This window comes from Caretta caretta, chromosome 1, assembly GCF_965140235.1.
Source record: "Caretta caretta isolate rCarCar2 chromosome 1, rCarCar1.hap1, whole genome shotgun sequence".
Taxonomy (NCBI): domain Eukaryota; kingdom Metazoa; phylum Chordata; order Testudines; family Cheloniidae; genus Caretta; species Caretta caretta.
In genome coordinates, this window is record NC_134206.1 from 33,555,409 (window position 1) to 33,575,265 (window position 19,857).

Genomic DNA, 19,857 nt, shown 5'->3' on the forward strand with positions numbered 1-19,857 from the left:
TAGAGGATTGGGCCAAAAGAAATCTGATGAGGTTCAGCAAGGACAAGTGCAGAGTCCTGCATTTAGGACGGAATAATCCCATGCACCGCTTAGGGACCGAATGGCTAGGCAGCAGTTCTGTAGAAAAGGACCTAGAGGTTACAGTGGACAAGAAGCTGGATATGAGTCAACAGTGTGCCCTTGTTGCCAAGAAGGCCAATGGCATTTTGGGATGTATAAGTAGGGGCATTGCAGCAGATCGAGGGACGTGCTTCTTCCCCTCTATTCGACCTTGGTGAGGCCTCATCTGGAGTACTGTGTCCAATTTTGGGCCCCACGCTACAAGAAGGATGTGGAAAAATTGGAAAGCGTCCAGCGGAGGGCAACAAAAATTATTAGGGACTGGAACACGACTTATGAGGGGAGGCTGAGGGAACTGGGATTGTTTAGTCTGCGGAAGAGAAGAATGAAGGGGGATTTGATAGCTGCTTTCAACTACCTGAAAGGGGGTTCCAAAGAGGATGGATCTAGACTGTTCTCAATGGTGGTAGATGACAGAACGAGGAGTAATGGTCTGAAGTTGCATTGGGGGAGGTTTAGGTTGGATATTAGGAAACACTTTTTCACTAGGAGGGTGGTGAAACACTGGAATTCGTTACCTAGAGAGGTGGTGGAATCTCCTTCCTTTGAAGTTTTTAAGGTCAGGCTTGACAAAGCCCTGGCTGGGATGATTTAGTTGGGGATTGGTCCTGCTTTGAGCTGGGGCTTGGACTAGATGACCTCCTGGTTGTACATGGAATTCTTCCTTCCTAAGTGCACACTATAACTCTCGTTTAGAGTGTAAGCAAATGGGGCCTCTCGCTTTGTCTGGAAAGCACCATTCACACCTAAATAATGCTTTTTTCTTCTTTCATATGGCAACTTGCAAATCAACATTAAAGGTTGACATCCAAGTTTGTCATCCACTCTGACTTTTGGTGAAATGGAACGAATAGAGGCTGTCCCTCTAGAGAAGGATCTTAGAGGGCAGCAGTACACTACATGTTCTGTGGTCATGTGGTCCTCTCCACATGCACATTTCAGGCTGTCCTTCATTTTCTGTTTGTATAATAAGTAATTCTAAAGCCCACGTAAGGTTGTGGTACCATTTCCTGTGATCTATATCTTACATAGCATGCTGAAGCCAGGTGGTTGGTCTGTGGGATCTGTAATCCTGGCTTGATTCTTGACCCCCACTGTTTTGGTGAGGGTGTCGTAGTTTTGAGAACTTTGGCCGCTACTCAGAAGGGGTGCCTGGACATAAGGCAATATCATGGAAGAGGACAGAAGCGGTGCTTGGAAATCTTCATAGATGGGCAAGTCTAGGTTTGTTGTTGTGCAGTTGCATTCTCTCATTATTGCTGCTTCGGAGAGACAGTGGTAAGATATGCGCAAGGATGGGAAGCCAGACTGTCAATTATTGACTCCAGCAGTCCTGTGACAATTCTCATGCAACGTCCAATTGCACGTCGACAGGTTTCATATTTGCGCCAACTGCCCATACTGATATGCAGCATATGCAGCTGCTGAGCAGACAAGGGCCAAGCTGGCTGTCAGCAAGGTGTAAGCATCTTGCCACCCATCTGGTCCCAGCTAGCTTTTGGATTATATTGTAGTTTTTATATTGACAGCCGACTTTGACAGATGTTGGCAGTATGTAAGGGTGCAATTCAGAACCATTTCAAAATATTTTGGGAAATCCTCTTGCCAAAGTTGTTGCAGAAGATGACATTCCAGTGCTTCTTTGCATGTTGTGGAATGCAGACACCGCATTTTTGAAGTTGTGGTTGGAGTCACCATAACCAATAGTTCACTTTCGTTTTTTTCAAATCTTCTGAGAGTGTGCATTCCATTTGGGTGGCAACTGTGGCATCATCTGCATATCCAAGTTTCTTTGACTGGGTTGATGGCATATTGCTGATATAAATATCCAAGTGCGAAGGTGCCAAGACAGATCCTTGTGGGAGCCCGTTACTCATTGGATGAGGTCTGCTGGTCTGTTCTGTCAGTAGGCACAGTGTTCTGCAAGGCAGTATTTTTGATGCTTTCAGAAACAGGCCATCCTGCCAAACCATGTTGCATACTGAGGACAGAGCCACAAAGGCTGCAGCTGTTTTGAGCCCATGTTGATAGCTGTCTTTGATGTAGGTTGTCAGAGTGATTACGCGATTGCAGGTGCTTCATTCTGGTCTTTAATGCTTTAAAATTATCAAACAGACAAGCTACAAGAGATGGTTTTGGCCAACTGTTTATAAGTGCCCAAAAAAACCCCAGAATCCATATTTTATTCCTGGGACTAAATCAGTTAACTACTGCATAAAGTACAGGAAACCTCCATTGTTATGAAATAAATGTCACAGGACAGAATCCAGAGGGTGGGTTGTTTGTTATTGTTGTTGTTCAGAAATTAATATTCACACCCATCACCAAGCAACTGGAACCTTAAATTTTTAACCATGTGAGTCTCAGAACACCTGGGGGATACTGTCATAGGGTGGCTGAGGTAACAAAGTAGTTAAATGAAAGAGTTTTTGGTAAATCCATGAGACGGTGTTGCTGTTGTCAGGTGTGAGTGTGACTGGTTGGATCACAGAAACCCCTTGGGCACTGCCAACTGATGTGCTGAGACTACCTCTGAACCCATTTTCCCTGCCAGCTTGGGACTTCAGAACATTTCCTTGTTTGAGCCAGACACACTAGCCTGCTACAGACACAGACCCAGGTCTGAACCATGTCCCCTGAAAGCTGCAGGCTTAACTGAACACAGCTTAAGAAGTGTTCCTGTCTCCAACACTCAGGTACCCAGTTGCCAATGGGGTTCAAACTCCAAATAAATGAATTTTACGGTGTATAAAGTTTATACAAGATAAACTCATAAATTGTTCGCCCTCTATAACACTGATAGAGAGAGATGCACAGCTGTTTGCCTCCCTCCCTCCACCCCCCCAGGTATTAATACATACTCTGGGTTAATTAATAAGTAAAAAGTGATTCTATTAAATACAAAAGGTAGGATTTAAGTGTTTCCAAGTAATAAAAGACAGAACAAAGTGAATTACCAAGCAAAATAAAATAAAACACACAAGTCTAAACCTAATACCGTAAGGCCTTGTCTACACTACGAAATTAGGTCGATTTTATAGAAGTTGATTTTTAGAAACCGATTTTTATAGTCGATTGCGTTTGTCCACACTAAGCGCATTAAGTCGGCAGGGTGCGTCCTCACTACCATGGCTAGCATCGACTTACAGAGTGGTGCACTGTGGGTAGCTATCCCACAGTTCCCGCAGTCTACGCTGCCCATTGGAATTCTGGGTTAAGCTCCCAATGCCTGATGGGGCAAAAACGTTGTCGGGGGTGGTTTTGGGTACATGTCGCCACCCTCCCCGCTTCAAAATAAAGTAACTCTTGTTTTGAAACCATGCGTTCTTTCTTTCTGAATTTAAAAAAAAAAAATAAAAATCTGAGATAACAGACAAGGTAGCCTGGGTGGGGTGGGGGAGGAGGGAAGGACAAGGCCCATTGCTTATTGTAGCCACACTAAAAATCAAACTGTTTGAATGACAGCCTTCTGTTGCTTGGGCCATCCTCTGTAGTGGAGTGGCTGGGTGCCCAGAGCCTCTTTCGCCACCCGCACATTCTTGGGCGTCTGGGTGAGGAGGCTATGGAACAGGGGGCGGAGGGTAGGCAGTTATACAGTGGATGCAGTGGGGGTGTGTGCTCTTGTTTGGCTTTCCTGCAGCTCCAACAGACGCTTCATCGTGTCCTGCCTTCGCTCTTCACTCTCACTTAATTCTTTCCTGGCCTCTGCCTCTGAATGCCTCCATGCATTAAGCTGTGCCCTGTCAGTGCAGGAGAACTGCATGAGCTCGGAAAACATGTCATCGCGAGTGCGTTTTTTTTCGTCTTCTAATCTGTGATAACCTCGGGGGCGGAGATGATAGGAGGAGCGTAGAAACATTCTGCGCGTTACAATTCTGGGGGGACTGCATGGTCACCTGTGCTGCTGAGTTCGCCACACTGACCAAACAGGAAATTAAATTCAAAAGTTCCTGGGGCTTTTTCCTATGTACCTGGTTAGTGCATCAGAGTTCAAAGTGCTGTCCAGAGCGGTCACAGTGGAGCACTCTGGGATAGCTCCTGGAGGCCAGTACCGTCGATTTGCGTCCGCACTACCCCAAATTCGACCCAGTAAGGTCAATTTTAGCGCTACTCCCCTCGTCGGAGAGGAATACAGAAGTCGATTTTAAGAGCCCTTTAGGTCAATGGAATGGGGTTGGTTGTGTGGACGCAGTCATTTTTAAATCGACCTAACGTGGCTAAATTGGACCTAACCCCGTAGCATAGACCAGGCCTAAGAAAGTGATTACAGATGAAAACTCATCCTCAGAGATGTTCCAGCTGTTACGAATTATACCTGATAGGACACGCACACAAATACTACGAATTACATCTGGTAGGACATGCACACAAATGCTACGAATTATACCTGGTAGGTCACGCACAGTTTGAATCTAGGCTGAGGCACATAAACAAAGTCCATAACTGCAGAGTTCCCAAAAAACACCAAGTTTATTATGCTCGAGCGTGGTGCCTCCCTGCTAGCCAGGAGGGGACCCCGAATACAGATTATACAAAGGTTATATACCTCTTAGCAAAGCATGTTGCCCTCGTGCATCGGAAACCTTAGCCAATAAACAAACCCTTTTCTTATCTACCACCTATCCCTGCTTGGTGCATTCCTCGTGCTAAACTAGTACGTTAATTACACAGCATGGTCCTAAAGCGATGCATCAGTAACTTTTATTATCAGGATGGGAGGCCTCACATCAAAGGCCAGGAGATAGGGAGTTAGAGACAGACAAAGAACAGATACCGTGAGTCAAGGCAGGCTGGAGACAAGGAGGAGGATTTTCACAGGAATGCAGTATTTAAGGAACGCTCCTCCTGGTGCATGATGTGCTTGCTTTTAGACAATGGTGGGCCCCAAACCAAAATGGAGTCACATGTGCTAACTTTTCCTTAACACAGTAAGCTTCTTTTACAGACTAGCCTCCTTCTAGTCTGGGTCCAGCAATCACTCACACCCCTATGGTTACTGTCCTTTGTTCCAGTTTCTTTCAGGTATCCTTTAGGGGTGGAGAGGCTACCTCTTGAACCAGCTAAAGACAAAATGGAGGGGTCTCCCAGGGGCTTTCTTTTGTGGGTAGAGATTCCCTCCTCTCTCCTACGCAGAATCCAGCTGCAAGCTGGAGTTTTGGAGTCACATGGGCAAGTTACGTGTCCATGCATGACTCAGAACTTTACAGGTGGCAGCCATTGTTCACATGCTACTTTGAACAGTAGACTTCTTTTGTGAATTGGAATCTTCCAAGGTTCCATTGTCCGGTAAGTGTTTCTTGATTGGCTCTTAACTTGCAAATTCCTTTCTTAAGAAGCTGACCAAATGCCTTACTAAAGCTACTTAAAATCAAACAGGTACACAGCCAATATTCATAACTTCAAATACAAAAATGATACATGCATACAAATAGGATGAATATATTCAGTAAATCATAACCTTTACAGAGATATGTTACATGGCAGATGTAGCATAAACATATTATAGTTATATCATATATACATGCATAAGCATATTTCCATGAAGCATTATGGGATGCAATGTCACAGTGAGTAGCAGAGGAAGTTGCTGATTGCAGACTGGAGCTGACCAGTTACAACTCATTGGTAGAATTCCTGGCAAAGCAGGGAAGAGGCTCCTGCTCCTTTCTCCTGGCAGCTTTTCTCCATGGTGTCTGCAGTTGCCAACTCCTGGTGGAGGCTTCTTGCCCAACGTTTCTTCCTATCTTGGTCATAAAGAATGTGGCAGCAGAGGGTGTTGCAGTGAATCTCCAGCAGCAGTGGCCTCCTGAACACCTAGATAAATAAACCACTTCAGTCACCAGGGCACAGAATCTGTTTTCAGGGGGCAGAGATAGTATGTAAGGAGTTGCGTGTTAAGGACTGCTTATTTTCTTCAAGCTAATTTTTGGTGGGGTCATCCTTTCAGCCAAATTATTTGTCTTCTACATATGCTTGCATCAACCTTCCGTCCTAGTTCTGCCACTTTTGTCTGACACACTTAGTCCTTTTGATATCCCGGTTGTCTTTTAAAGCCAGCTAGTTCTCCTCTGATGGGACCGAGTACAGTAACTCCTCACTTAAAGTTGTCCCGGTTAACATTGTTTTGTTGTTACATTGCTGATCAATTAGAGAACATGCTCATTTAAAGTTGCACAATGCTCCCTTATAACGTGGTTTGGCAGCCGCCTGCTTTGTCCACTGCTTGCAGAAAGAGCAGCCCATTGGAGTTAGCTGGTGGGGGCTTGGAACCAGGGTAGATTGGCAGCCCCCCATCAGCTCCCCGCTCCCCTAAGTTCCCTGTGTGGCAGCCACCCAGAAGGCTATCAATTGCTGGGCAGTTCAGCTGTCCCTCCCCACCCCCACAGCCGTGTGCTGCTCCTGCCCTCTGCCTTAGAGCTGCTCATGGGAGCCTCCTGCTTGCTGTGCAGAGGTGGGGGGAAGAGAGGTGCTAATGTCAGGGTATCCCCCTACCCCTGCTCCTGCTCCCCTGCTTCTGTACCTTATCTCCACGGGGGAGGGGGGGCAGGCTCGGGGCGGGGGACAACACCACAGGGCTCAGGATGGAGAGAGCTTGCTAGCAGCAGCTGCTATCTCAACTTGCTAATCTACTTTAAAAGGCAATGTACTTAGAGTGGGGTCTGCCTACTTAAAGGGGCGAAGCACACCTCTCTCTCACACACAGGTGTGTGTCTCTGTCTCTCTCTGCCATGCTGTCTCCCCTCCCTCCATTCGTGCTACCTTGTAGAGTGTGAGGCTACATTAACAGCAGTGGGTTAACCCTTGAGGGCTCAGCCCAGTGCTAGTTCATCATTTAGCAGTAAGGTATTCCCTGGGAAATATCCCACCCTCTTTCACCCTCTGACTTCACCACCTTAACCAAGCTTCACAATCATTATTGCTGTGTACAATATTAAATTGTTTGTTTAAAACTTATACTGTGTGTGTATATATATATACATATATAGTCTTTTGTCTGTCGAAAAAAATTCCCTGGAACCTAGCCCCCCCATTTACATTAATTCTTATGGGGAAATTGGATTCGCTTAACATCGTTTCGCTTAAAGTAGCATTTTTCAGGAACATAATTACAACGCTAAGCGAGGAATTACTGTATGCCCCTCCTCTTCAGCTAGCAAGACCACTTCATTCCCCTAGCTATTTCTTCTTCCATCTCTTGAGCCTGAGATCTCTCCCTGTGGTGGACCCTCAGCTATTTTCCGTGGATTAAGAAGTCTGTCCGCAATAGCTGTAGTTGCGAAGTAGGTCATGGCTTCCTCTCCTGGTATGAAAAAGTTGCTTTGAAGGCATAGTTATTGTAGCCAGTGCAGAGAAACTTTCAGTATTTGTGATTCATTCTTCAGTGGCCATATCTTCACATACTCAAAATCCATTATTTGATCTTAGAGAAATAGTTCTTGGTTTCAAATGCTTGTTATATATTTATATGTGAAATCCCTTGGCAACTTTACTTGCTGCTTTTTGATAATGGAAATTCAGTTTGTGGATTTATAAATGTAGTAAAGTAAATCATATTGGTGCATACACATTCAATTAAAAAATGATGCATGTGGTGGATTCTATTTGAAATAGCTTTAAGCTAGCCTTAATTCACACTAAAAAATAGCCAATAAATAGTGTCTGCTGTAAAGAACCACAGCCATGCTGGTCCCAGCTCCAAAAACATTTTATCAAAGCCCCATTGAGCTGTTGATTTTTTTTATTTTATTTTATTTTTTGGTGGGGTGGGGAGGAGAGCATTGTATTGTTGCAGATTTTCAAAGGATTTCTGGGTTAAACATTCTTTTTTTATAACTGTTCGTAGTATATCTATCTCGAGGAGAGTGTACTGGTAACACTTGACTTGGAATACCTTGTTTAAGAGATTTTAATTAAATATAATTCCTGTTCTGAATTGAGCATTTTACACTCAGGAGTGTTTTCAGTAAAAACATAAATCAGTTTTATACTAGTATGTTGGCAAGGGAAATCAGGCTGTTCTCTGTACAAGACCCTGCCCCAAAGAGCTTGCAGTCTACATAGATTGAAATAGAAAACACCCTGGGGGAGACTCAGAGGAAGATGCCAACTTAGAGCAGTTTTTAAAAATTAAAGTGATGGTTTGTCAGCATTTCACACACAATTTTAATGGCAATGGTTAGCATTTGTGGGCTTTGTAGTGTTTTAATATTTTAAGATAGAGCACACACAAATGCATCTTTAAGTTAATAGGTGTTTTCCACCTTTTAATTTCTATTATTATATACATAAAACATTGCAGTCCTATAATATTTTAATTGTTTGAGTCTATATTGGTGATGATGGTAACAGTCATTAGCCCCAATGTTGTGCTTTGTTTTGTATGAACATATAGAAAGACAGTCTCTTCTCAAGAGAGGCACCCAGTCTTATTCAGGTAAGACAGTTTAGACACACACAATACCATTGGGTGGTATGGCCATCCAGAATGGTGACTCTCTCAAGAGATTTCTGTTAAAAAGGCAGGGGAAGTGTGCTTTCAGGAGTGATCTGAAGGAAGAGGAGAGGGTGGCAGTTCCAAGCATGAGCACAGCAGCCAAGAAAATTTCATTGCTAGAGTAATTTAGTTAATTTTAGCATTTCATGCCACAAATAGAAATGCTATTTTTTCACAGACATTTTAAATAGCTTATTTATTACTTTGAACAACACAGATGACTTCCGCTGGCTTAAGGAAAAAAACATTTAATATACTGCATGGTTAATCAAATATGCTGTTTTAAAATCTAGATGAAAAACTTTTTATTAAGCAATAATCCTATAAAAATGTTTTCTTTATAATATAGCAAAAATGTCTTCAATAAATCTGTCTGGTGTTTCTTGTTCACAATATTTTACTTACATCCTGTGTTGAACAGATGTCAGCTATCCCATGTCTGCTTGTCCATAGGTGACAAAAACTCCTGCCATACATTTGTCATGAGTGCGTTACCAGAAGGGTTAGTGTGTGTCTGAATGTTAATTCAAGTTGTGCACAAAAGCTACATTAGGGTTCAAGTATTTATTGAAACTGGAAAAAATGAGTATTAAGGCAGCTAACGGATTTCTGGTTTTTATGCTGCCATAATCTGAAGAAATATGGGTTTGAAAATTGTATAGTTAAGTTGAGCTGTTGGAAGGTTATTTTTTCAGACTCCAGTCCTACAGTCACACTCATCAATAGTCCGGTTGAGTTCAGTGCTATTATTCATATGCATAAGTGTTTTCAGGATCAGAGTGAGACTCTAAGCTTTATGGCTTTTTATGATTGTACAGAACCTAGAAAATAACAGTTGCCACTGGAAACACATCCTAGATATTCAGAATGAAGTTAGTGGTTTGAAAATCTTCTACATTATTACTATGTGTTTTCTCACAAAAATACAGGTAAACAGGAAACCTAACCATATACAAAGTAATACTTGGTCAAATGCAGAAAGTAAACAAACTGAACAATTAGTCTGTTTCTCTAATCATTGTCTGTTATAGTAACCTTAGTATTTTTCTAAAAACTTCCCACCATAGTACTCCCCCTGGTGCCCCTGGTAGAAGCAACAATAGCAGAGCTAGTATCTGTAGGCCCCGCGTAACACCTGGTGTGTTGACCTCCATGCCAGGACCTGTTCTCAGCAGATTAAAGTGGTTGCAATTCCAGTGGCTGATCTACATTAGTGCTCCCACTATTGCTATGAAAAGTGGAGCTGAATTGGTGGTAGCACAGTCTTCTCCTTAGGGTATGTGCAACATGCCTGAGGTGGCACGTGACCACGAGTCATCGTCGAGTTTGATATGCTGATTGGATCATTAGCTTGCACAGGCTGGGTACTGATTGGGAGGGCGACGTGAACGCTCATCCATGCCCCCAGTAGTGCAATAGCTGATAATAATTAGAAAATTGCACATGCAGAGACAACCATAGCTTTCACTTATTATAATATTGGGCTATCCAAAAACAAAAAAAAGAGGTTGTTTTTTTTTCCAAATTGTTACTGTCTTTTTATTTAGTTAAAATTTGTGCAATGCTTATAAAATGCCCTACACAAGGGATAAATATTGTGATTAAGTCTTGTCTACACACAAACTTGTACCAGTTTTAATTAGAGGTATGTTTTTCAAACTGATTTAGTTCAAACAAGTACAAAGCTCTGTGTAGACACACAGGCTCAGATCCACAAAGGGACTTGCGTGTTGTGATACAGAGAGTCACAGCACTTAACTTTTAGTCACCCAGAAAATCACAGGAAAAGCAGTGCAATCCATGTCTCCTGAGTTAGGTACCAGGCTCCCAATACAGTGCATGGGAGGGATAGGTGCCTAAGAATGCAGTCTGCAAAAGCGAGCATGCTAGGTCGGAAGCCACCTAAGCTAGCCAGTGCAAGATCCTAAAGAGACTGAGCCCCTGCCTCTCTCACGAAGTCTGGGCTGCTGCAGAGAGGCACCTATGTGCTAGTGATCGACAACCGGGCACCCCTTTCCTGGATCAGACGGCTTAGGTGCCTACGTTATTTCTTGTGAGAATGCATTAAGTGTCTATCTCATGCCACACAAAATAGCTGGAGGAGGACGTGGTGCCAGCCTCATAACTTTTAGCCCACTGGTTACAGCATTCAATTGGTATGTTGGAAACCTGGGTTCCATTCCCCTTCTCTGAGCTATGCAATAGTCTGACGTGCGGCCCCTTAATTTTTCCTGTTGGAGCTGTTCCACCATGGATGAATATTTGGGCTTGGTCTACACTACAGAGTTAGGTCGACATAAGGCAGTTTACAGTGACCTGATTATGTCAGTGTACACAGTATAGCCTTGCTCCTGCCCGTGTAAGTGCCCTACTACACTGACATAATAATTCCACCTCCATGAGAGGCTAAAAACAAGAGGTAATTACCGCTGTGGCTGTAAATTGACCTAATATAGGTCAACTTAAGTTTGTAGTGTAGACATGCCCTTGGTTGTTGGACCAGACAGAGAGGGAGAGTGACTGTAGCTTGGTGGTTTGGGCACTTACTTGAGAAGTGGGGCTTCAGCCCTCCTGCTCCAGTTAATCTTTGGAGAAACAATTAAAGTAGAACAACTTCCTTAGGAGAGATTGAGGGAGACTCACATAATAATTACCCATAGCTCACTGGTTAGAGCACTCTCTTGAGAGGTGGGAGACCACTGTTTAAATCCTTTCTCCCCCTCAGGCAGAGGGGGGAATTGAACCTGGCTCTCCCATAATCCAGGTGAGCACCACCACTTCTTCCTCCTTCACCACCTCCAATGGGACCCAGTCCATTAGGCAGGCTCCGAGCACATCTATCAGATCAGGTGATACAGGCAAGACAGTAGAATGCCTATCTTCCCATGAGTTATGGATTGCTACTGGGCTTAGTCAGGAGATAGGCACCTGGATGCCTAGCATGAAGCAGCTGTGCACATGCCCGGAGGCAGAAACTTAAATGCACGTGGTTTTAGGCAGCAGCCAAGCAGGAGTTTTCTGGATTACACTGGAACCTAAAACTTGGACTTAGGTGCTTAAGTCTGAGGGGGGTTAGGCACCCAAGTACCTTTTGTGAGTCTGGACCTTGCTACTTTTAAAATGAAGCGTAATTAGATTCCTTACAAACTAAACTGAAATAACTCACTTTTAAGCAGAAAAAGGAATGTCTGCCTGTGAAGATTTTTAAAATTAACGTCATTAAACTGTTGCAGCTGTCTCATGTTAGCTTTTAATTCTGATTCAGTGTGGCAGCATTGTACACTTTCATCAAAGCCATCGCGCTGATCCAAAATGTGCCCATTTTACAGTCTTCATTTTTGAAAAGCTCCACCTTCAGCTTCCACTTCTTTTCTTCTAATGTAGTGGGACATATCACTCCAGAGATGAGAGCACAGACAGTGGCCTCAGCATGAGCAGTTATAGTGTACCCAGAACCCCCGATGACTTCTTGAACAGCGTTGATGAAATGGATACAGGTTTGTTTGTCTTTATACCCATAATGCAGGGGGTTTTTTCCCCCCAGATATATTTGTCTTTCTTGCTTGCTCAGTCATTAGTGCACAAGAAGGAACATGCAGTTCAGGGAAGCTGAGAGATTCTTGACAGCATTATCTTGTGGATATGCACCAGATCAGAAATATTACAACATTCTTTTCCATAACTTTTGTCTCTTGCAAGGATTCAGAAGGTGTGCAGTTTGTGTCAAACTTGTTTGTAAGAAATTAGTCAAAGGTTCTGTCTAAGGGGAAACTCTCCTAAATAGTATTGGTATCCTATGATTGTGTGTGTATTGCGTGTGCATTAGCTTTTTGAGTAATAATATTTTTGTTGCTTGTCCTAGGCTGAAGACAAAAAGTCATATTTGAGTATTACTGTGCTCAATTATGTAATGTCCTTTCAATTACTATAAGATGCAACTGATTTTCTTGAATGTAGTATAAGAATACTGTACATGTACAGCAAATACTGTAAAGATCAGTGTATGGTAACATTCGGGAACTGGGAAGGTAAACACCAGAGGAGTTTTCTGTGTACATTGAGAATTAAATACTGTTTGATTTATGTGAGTAATCAGATTGCCATTAATGGGATCAATTGCATGAGTAAGGCAACCAGGATTTAAGCCCTTAATTTGTTATCTTAATCAAGTGTATTGGTTTGATACTTTCAATATGTTTAATGTCTGTTTGCTTTGTGTTATAACTAGGCGATATCAGCCAAAGTAACATACCTTCCCATCAGAACCGTTTCCCAGATTACCTTGAAGCCATTCCAGGGACAAACGTGGACCTTGGGACACTGGAAGGAGATGGGATGAATATAGAAGGAGAGGAACTGATGCCAAGTCTGCAGGAGGCTTTGAGTTCTGACATCCTTAATGATATGGAGTCTGTGTTGGCAGCCACCAAACTAGATAAAGAGAGTTTTCTTACTTGGTTGTAGAGGCCTCAGGGAGACTGCATTGTAAATCTGTGAAGGATCTAAGGAGATAAGACATCTGTGCCTGAAGTTCAAAACAAGCCAATGTGGCATACTTTTGGTTTGTGGTCAGAAAAAGTAAATGAACAAATATTCAACAAGATTCTTTCATCCAACATTTTGCTCTTCCTTGTCCATCGCTGCTGTTATAGATTGCTGACCTCTCTCACAGTTGACTCTGAAGAATAGACATCTTTGTGATCTTTTTCTATTGATGTTTCAACTACTGTTCAATTGGGGGCAGGGGGATGATGAGCCTGTTTGGATGACGAATGCCATTCCTTTTGTACTAATATGCGCTTGCATATCATTTTATCTAAGGACTTAGATTTGTGAGTTAACATCTGCATGTCACCACTTGTAGTTTGCTCAGCTAGTTGTCTCCTCTGCTGCCTGTGGCAAGTGGTAAAACACAACTTACCGGTCTGAAAAGCCCAAAAAAGATGTATCTGGTCAAAAGAAGTCAATACTGATTTGCAGATATAGCGCAAAGGAGGGCTGAAGACTGTTTGACATTTAGTGTTTGTTACTGCTAGCTCTTCTGTTAGGCAACAGAATGTTCTTGTTCATATTTTATGGTATAGTAAATCATGAGTCATTTTATATAGAAACTTATATCAACTTTGATTTTTACCACATACTCTAGGCTAACTTTTGTCAGTCAAAAACCAGAGGAGTTTTGGTTTTGTTTTGTTAGTGAATTTAATTATAGATGTAGCTTGGAAAGTAATTGTAGGTGTTCTTTTTTTAATAGTGAAATCTAAATTTTCTGATTTCACATAGTCTTATTTAAGTCTCAATTGTCTGCTTTTTTATATATCTAAAATGTCTGTTTTAGCTAAATAGCTAGTGAGTACATATGGTTTTATGTTTTGCCTGTAACTTTTATTTTTAAAGGCTAGCTTTGAATGTAATCATTAGAATAAATGACCAGTGGCTTATTTTTCATGTCTCCTTGCAAGAATTTGAAACTAGTATCTGGTTGCAGGACTTTGAGACTGAAGTGTCATATCTAAGCTTTTATAATGCCTTTTAAAGTAGCGGAAACCATACACTACATGTTTTAATTGACTGTTACAAGTAATTTCTTTGGGTTAGCTTTCAGTTTTGATTAAATCAGTGAGTTTAGATTGTGAAGTCCATGATGGGAGAAAGCTTAATGAAAAGTCTTCCCTTAATTAGCATGGAAAAATCATCTAAATTGTCATCTCACTTTCTCCTGTAATGAAAACACTAAAAAAAAAAATAAGACTGTCCTAAACAAAATAAGTATTTAGTTCTGTGTGGTGAAAAATAAGCCCTGGACACTATGTGTAGAAGACTGTAAAGATATGTGTTAGATGGTGACATGAGCAGGTAATGAAGTGTATATTAGTAGAGTTTAGTGCAGGGGTAGAGATGAATATGACTTACCTATATTTTAACAGGGAAAGATGTAACACTAAATCATCTGCAGGAGTTGACACAGTTTCCAAAGAGTATTTTTAAATGAACAAAATGAGCATGAATCAAACTTTCAATATAAGCTATGAAGTAATTTTTGATAAAAATAGTGGCACCAGCTAGCACCTCTGTAATTAAGGGTTTGGCGGTCTGTCAGCATTCACATAAGTCCTTATTTTCAAGGGTTTATAACTGGACCATAAAAAGACTTCAGGTCTGAAACTTGGTATGAGAAGTCTCAGCCTGAAAAGAATTTTTTTAAAGAAATTGTTTTTAAAGGGCTTGACCATTGTTTAAGATATAGGAGTAAATTGAAAAAAAACAAGAATGGACTGAGTTGTCTTTCAGTTCTTCTATGCTCCAAAAACTTTAAATGGCTGTATTTTATAATAATTTGTAGACTGTTAACCTAGAAGGACTCTTTGGTTCTGGAGTTTTAAAATTTGCTTTAAAAATTAAAGCAACAGAAATTGAGATGTGAAAAATTGCTACTAAGTATACACATTTACTGTTTCTCATAAGGATTTTAGTACGCAGAACTTACAAAAGCATATGTGGATTGTTGCAGAGTATGGTTTTTAAAATGTTGATTCCCACTGTGGCATCTTAACAGCAGTCACATTGTACTATACCAATAGTCCACAGATTAGTAAGCCATTTACATGCGCAATAACAGAAACAGCCCTTGGAACAGTAAATTGTGTCCATAATAGGGATTATAGGAGCATCTCACACTCCCATTAAAAGTTCTTCCCTCTTTCCTTCCACCACTTAAAAAAAGATATTTTAAAAGACACTACATTGTTTAAAATAACTTGAATGGTCTGACATAAAACCACAAAAGCAAGGAAATTCAGAGTTTTGATGAGCGTGGGTCAAGTTTGTTTGTTTTTTTCCTTGCTTTTATGTGTTTCTCATAGCTTTAACTTTGGAATGTTTTCTTATTGTAAAAACTCTAAATAGCGTATACTATATTTGGATAGCACTGCTGGGGTAGGTACTGACAAACTGGGAATTCTTGAATTGCTCTGACAGTAAACCTGTTTTGTGATTCTTTAATCAACTTTAAGACATTTCCGTTCTCTTCCATGTATTAGGGAATGTTTAGAGATGCTGTACTGTTGGCAACTGAAACTGATTTGGATTTTATTCTGCAAAAGCAGAAGTGATGAAGTGGTTAAAATTTGTTTGATCTACAAGAGTGTGTTGGGTAGTATTTTATACTGATTGATGTATATATTTAAACAACAAAAATCATTGTCCTGATGTTATAGTTTCTAGATTTAAGTATACTGTGTTCAGAATACAGAGGAGGCATATTAACTCTACCGTGCTATGGCAGTACCTTAGCTGACAAATGCTTTGGAACAGGCTACAGTGTCAGTAAATCACATGGATCAAAAATTGTACCAATCAGTGTTGGAACTGAAGCAATGCAAAAGAAGAAGAGACAATTTCAACAGGATTAACACTTTACATAGCTTTTGCACATCTGGTGAATTAGTACTAAAGTGACTTTTCACTTGCAAGCATGGTTTTTATACAAATAGCCAGTGTGCCTGTCTAAAATAATTACTTGTTTTTCTGTATCTTGAAAAAGTACTCTTCACATTTTAAATGTTCTATATTAGAGAACTCTTAAATGCACCCTTGTCAAAAAAATATATATAGTTATCCATGTTACTTTTTAGATATAAGAGCATGCCTGTTAGGTGCCTAAGTAAATTCTGTTACATTATTTTTCTTTATGTAATACTTTTTCAGTTGTTTTATGTGATATAAATATATACTTTGTGCTTAAAACATCTTGTTTGTTTTTACATTTAATAGTAGATAAAGCTATTTGATTGCCTTAAATCAGGCAAACAAATTGGAATTGTTTTTTTGTTGCATTGCGGTTTTTGTCTGTTCTCTTAATCCCCATATAACATTTTTTGTAATTATAGGCTCCAGTCCTGCAAACGCTTACACACAAGCTTAATTTTAACCGTGAGTAGTCCATTGAAGTCAGTGAAACTACTAGAGTGTTTAAAGTTAAAAATGTGACCAAATGTTTGCAAGATTGGAGTCATGCTGGAAGGGCATAATGAATGGGGTCCTGCAGGGATCAGTTCTGGGTCCAGTTCTGTTCAATATCTTTATCAGTGATTTAGATAATGGCATAGAGAGTACACTTATAAAGTTTGCGGACGATACCAAGCTGGGAGGGGTTGCAAGTACTTTGGAGGATAGGATTAAAATTCAAAATGATCTGGACACACTGGAGAAATGGTCTGAAGTAAACAGGATGAAATTCAATAAGGACAAATGTAAAGTACTCCGCTTAGGAAGGAACAATACAAAATGGGAAATGAGTGCCTAGGAAGGAGTACTGTGGAAAGGGATCTGGGGGTCACAGTGGATCACAAGCTAAATATGAGTCAACAGTGTAACGCTGTTGCAAAAAAAGCAAACATCATTCTGGGATGTATTAGCAGGAGTATTGTAAGTAAGACACAAGAAGTAATTCTTCCGCTCTACTGTGCTCTGATTAGGCCTCAACTGGAGTATTGTGTCCAGTTCTGGGCACCACATTTCAGGAAAGATGTGGACAAATTGGAGAGAGTCCAGAGAAGAGCAACAGAAATGATTAAAGGTCTAGAAAACAATATGACCTATGAAGGAAGATTGAAAAAATTGGGTTTGTTTAGTCTGGGGAAGAGAAGACTGAGGGGGGACATGATAACAGTTATGTAAAAGGTTGTTACAAGGAGGAGGAAGAAAAATTGTTTTTCTTAACCTCTGAGTATAGGACAAGAAGCAATGGGCTTAAATTGCAGGAAGGGAGGTTTAGGTTGGACATTAGGAAAAACTTCCTAACTGTCAGGGTGGTTAAGCACTGGAATAAATTGCCTAGAGAGGTGGTGGAATCTCCATCATTGGGGATTTTTAAGAGCAGGTTCGACAAACACCTGTCAGGGATGGTCTAGATAATACTTAGCCCTGCCTTGAATGCAGGGGACTGGACTAGATGACCTCTCAAGGTCCTTTCCAGTTCTATGATTTTATGGAAAGATTGGGGGGAAATCACTCATAACTTGCGTAAAACAATATGTTAAAAGAGCAAAATAACATACTATATTTGATAGCCCCTGAAGGTTAGTAAGAATCTTATCCATTATGAGAAATTTTCCCCTTAATTTTAGATGTTTCTGATGTTCAGGATTTTCCTGCATAGTGTGAATATTTCTTTTGGCTAACTCTAGGCTTGCATCATATGGCAGACAACTAGTAAAGACACTGTTTTCAATTTCAGGTTCTGAGCTATGGTTTCTGAAATATACATATAACAGACTTTCTTGAAGATGTTTTCCAGTTTAATTTCACTTACAGATTGTTTGTAGGGCTCTTGAATTTTGGTATTCTTTTACTTTTTTAAAATGGAAGATCTGAATGACTTCTGTGTAATGTGATTCTTCACACCTATAGTCTTTATACATAAACTTTCCTTAAGCCTTTGCTTTTAGCAATCCAGAGTTCCTGGTGTTCAGCATGGAAGTGTAGTAACAGCCCTTAACATTAAATGGAGTTTTGTGCTTCTCTCCATTAGAGGTCCAGAGCCTTCTACTTGACCTCAACCACCAATGGTCTGCCATCTACCCTAAGTTCAGTGCTGGGGATAATCGTGCAAGTTTTTATAAACTTTAAAGTTTTAATCAGCCCATCATACCATACACCTGGAAGTGAACTGGGAGCCAGTACAGAGCATGGAGCACAGGTTTTATGTGCTAATAGTAGCCTGCCCTGTATAAAAGGTAATGACATACTACACTAACCGAAGCTTGAGTAGTCTTAAAGGCAGCCCTAAATAGAATGTATTGCAATAGTGCAGGATAGACTCCAGTGTTCTAAAATGCTTTTTAAAAAAAATTTTCTACACTTGACTATGAACAAAAGTGCTGGTTTTATTCTGCCTGGAATAAAATGTTTCAAGGGGGCTTTGGGTCTTCAGTGTGCTGATATCCAGGGCATAGTGCAGCAGGTTGGTTTTCATCTGGGATTATTTAGAAAGAAAATTCAGTTTGGCTTGGGCTATGATCCACCATGATTTTCTGGGGACCTGTTTTGAGGTAGAGTAGAGCTCACTCACGGTTAATCTCTGGATGTAGTTGTGACTGCAGAGAAGCAAGTACTGTGTTATAGCTTCATTTTGATGAGTGAAAGGTATGTGTCACCCCATTTCAGCACCTTTTATTATTGTTGAAGATCAGTTTGTCTGAAGTCTCTGTATATCTAGATAGCATCAAAATGGGAAAATATCTGTTGCACACAGAGTGATTAACTTTCCAGTGTTGTGAGTAAGATGGCATAGTCAACAGAATCTGAAGAACTAGCTTGTCTTAGGGTATGTCTACACTATGAAATTAGGTCGAATTTATAGAAGTCAGTTTTTTAAGAAGCAATTTTATACAGTCAATTGTGTGTGACCCCACGAAGTGCATAAGGTCGGCGGAGTGCGTCCACAGTACCATGGCTAGCGTCCACTTTCGGAGTGTTGCACTGTGGGTAGCTATCCCACAGTTCCCACAGTCTCCGCCACCCATTGGAATTCTGGGTTAAGCTCCCAATGCCTGATGGGGCAGAAACATTGTCACGGGTGGTTTTGGGTACATGTCATCAGTCGTCCCTCCCTCCGTGAAAGCAACGGCAGGCAATCGTTTTGCGCCTTTTTTCCGTGCACTCACCATACTGCTTTCAGCAGATGGTCCAGTAGACTGCTAACTGTTGTCATCGAACCACCGCTTCCACTGCAATTCTGCTCTCCTGCTCTTGCCTCGATAGCTAATTTCTCCATGTTGGCTGTCATGGGCTCCCGCTTCCGCTGCAGCTCTGCTCTCCTGAATCCACCTCACACATCATCAGCCACTGCTTCCACTGCAACTCTTCTTTCCTGCTCTCCTACAGACGCCATACCACGGCAAGCGTCCAGCCCGCTCAGCTCACCTACACCGCCGCTGCTGTGTCCTGGTGCTGCTGGCAGCAGACGGTGCAGTAGGCCTGCTAACCATCGTCATCCACCGCTTTTGCTGCAACTCTGCTCTCCTGCAGATGCCATACCACGGCAAGCATGGAGCCCACTCAGATCACCGCAGCAGTTATGAGCATTGTAAACACCTTGTGCATTATCCTGTAGTATGTTAAGAACCAGAAACTGCAAAACCAGGCGAGGAGGCGACGGCAGTGTGGTGACGAGAGTGATGAGGACATGGACGCAGACTTCTCTCAAAGTACAGGCCCTGGCAATTTGGACATCCTGGTGG

At 41.4% G+C, this 19,857-nt stretch overlaps 1 protein-coding gene across 14 annotated transcripts in view; it reads left to right on the top strand.

Annotated features, from left to right (window-relative positions):
- The window catches only part of YAP1 (Yes1 associated transcriptional regulator), a 184,394-nt gene extending 168,034 nt beyond the window's left edge, over positions 1-16,360 (top strand). For all 14 annotated transcript variants that reach the window (XM_048843668.2, XM_048843687.2, XM_048843677.2 and 11 more), the window contains 2 exons: positions 11,999-12,111; positions 12,843-16,360. In XM_048843668.2, coding sequence (XP_048699625.2) covers positions 11,999-12,111; positions 12,843-13,078 — 349 coding nt within the window. In that variant the 3' untranslated portion in view covers positions 13,079-16,360. The remainder of the gene's footprint in view (positions 1-11,998; positions 12,112-12,842) is intronic.
- Positions 16,361-19,857: the final 3,497 nt, after the last annotated feature.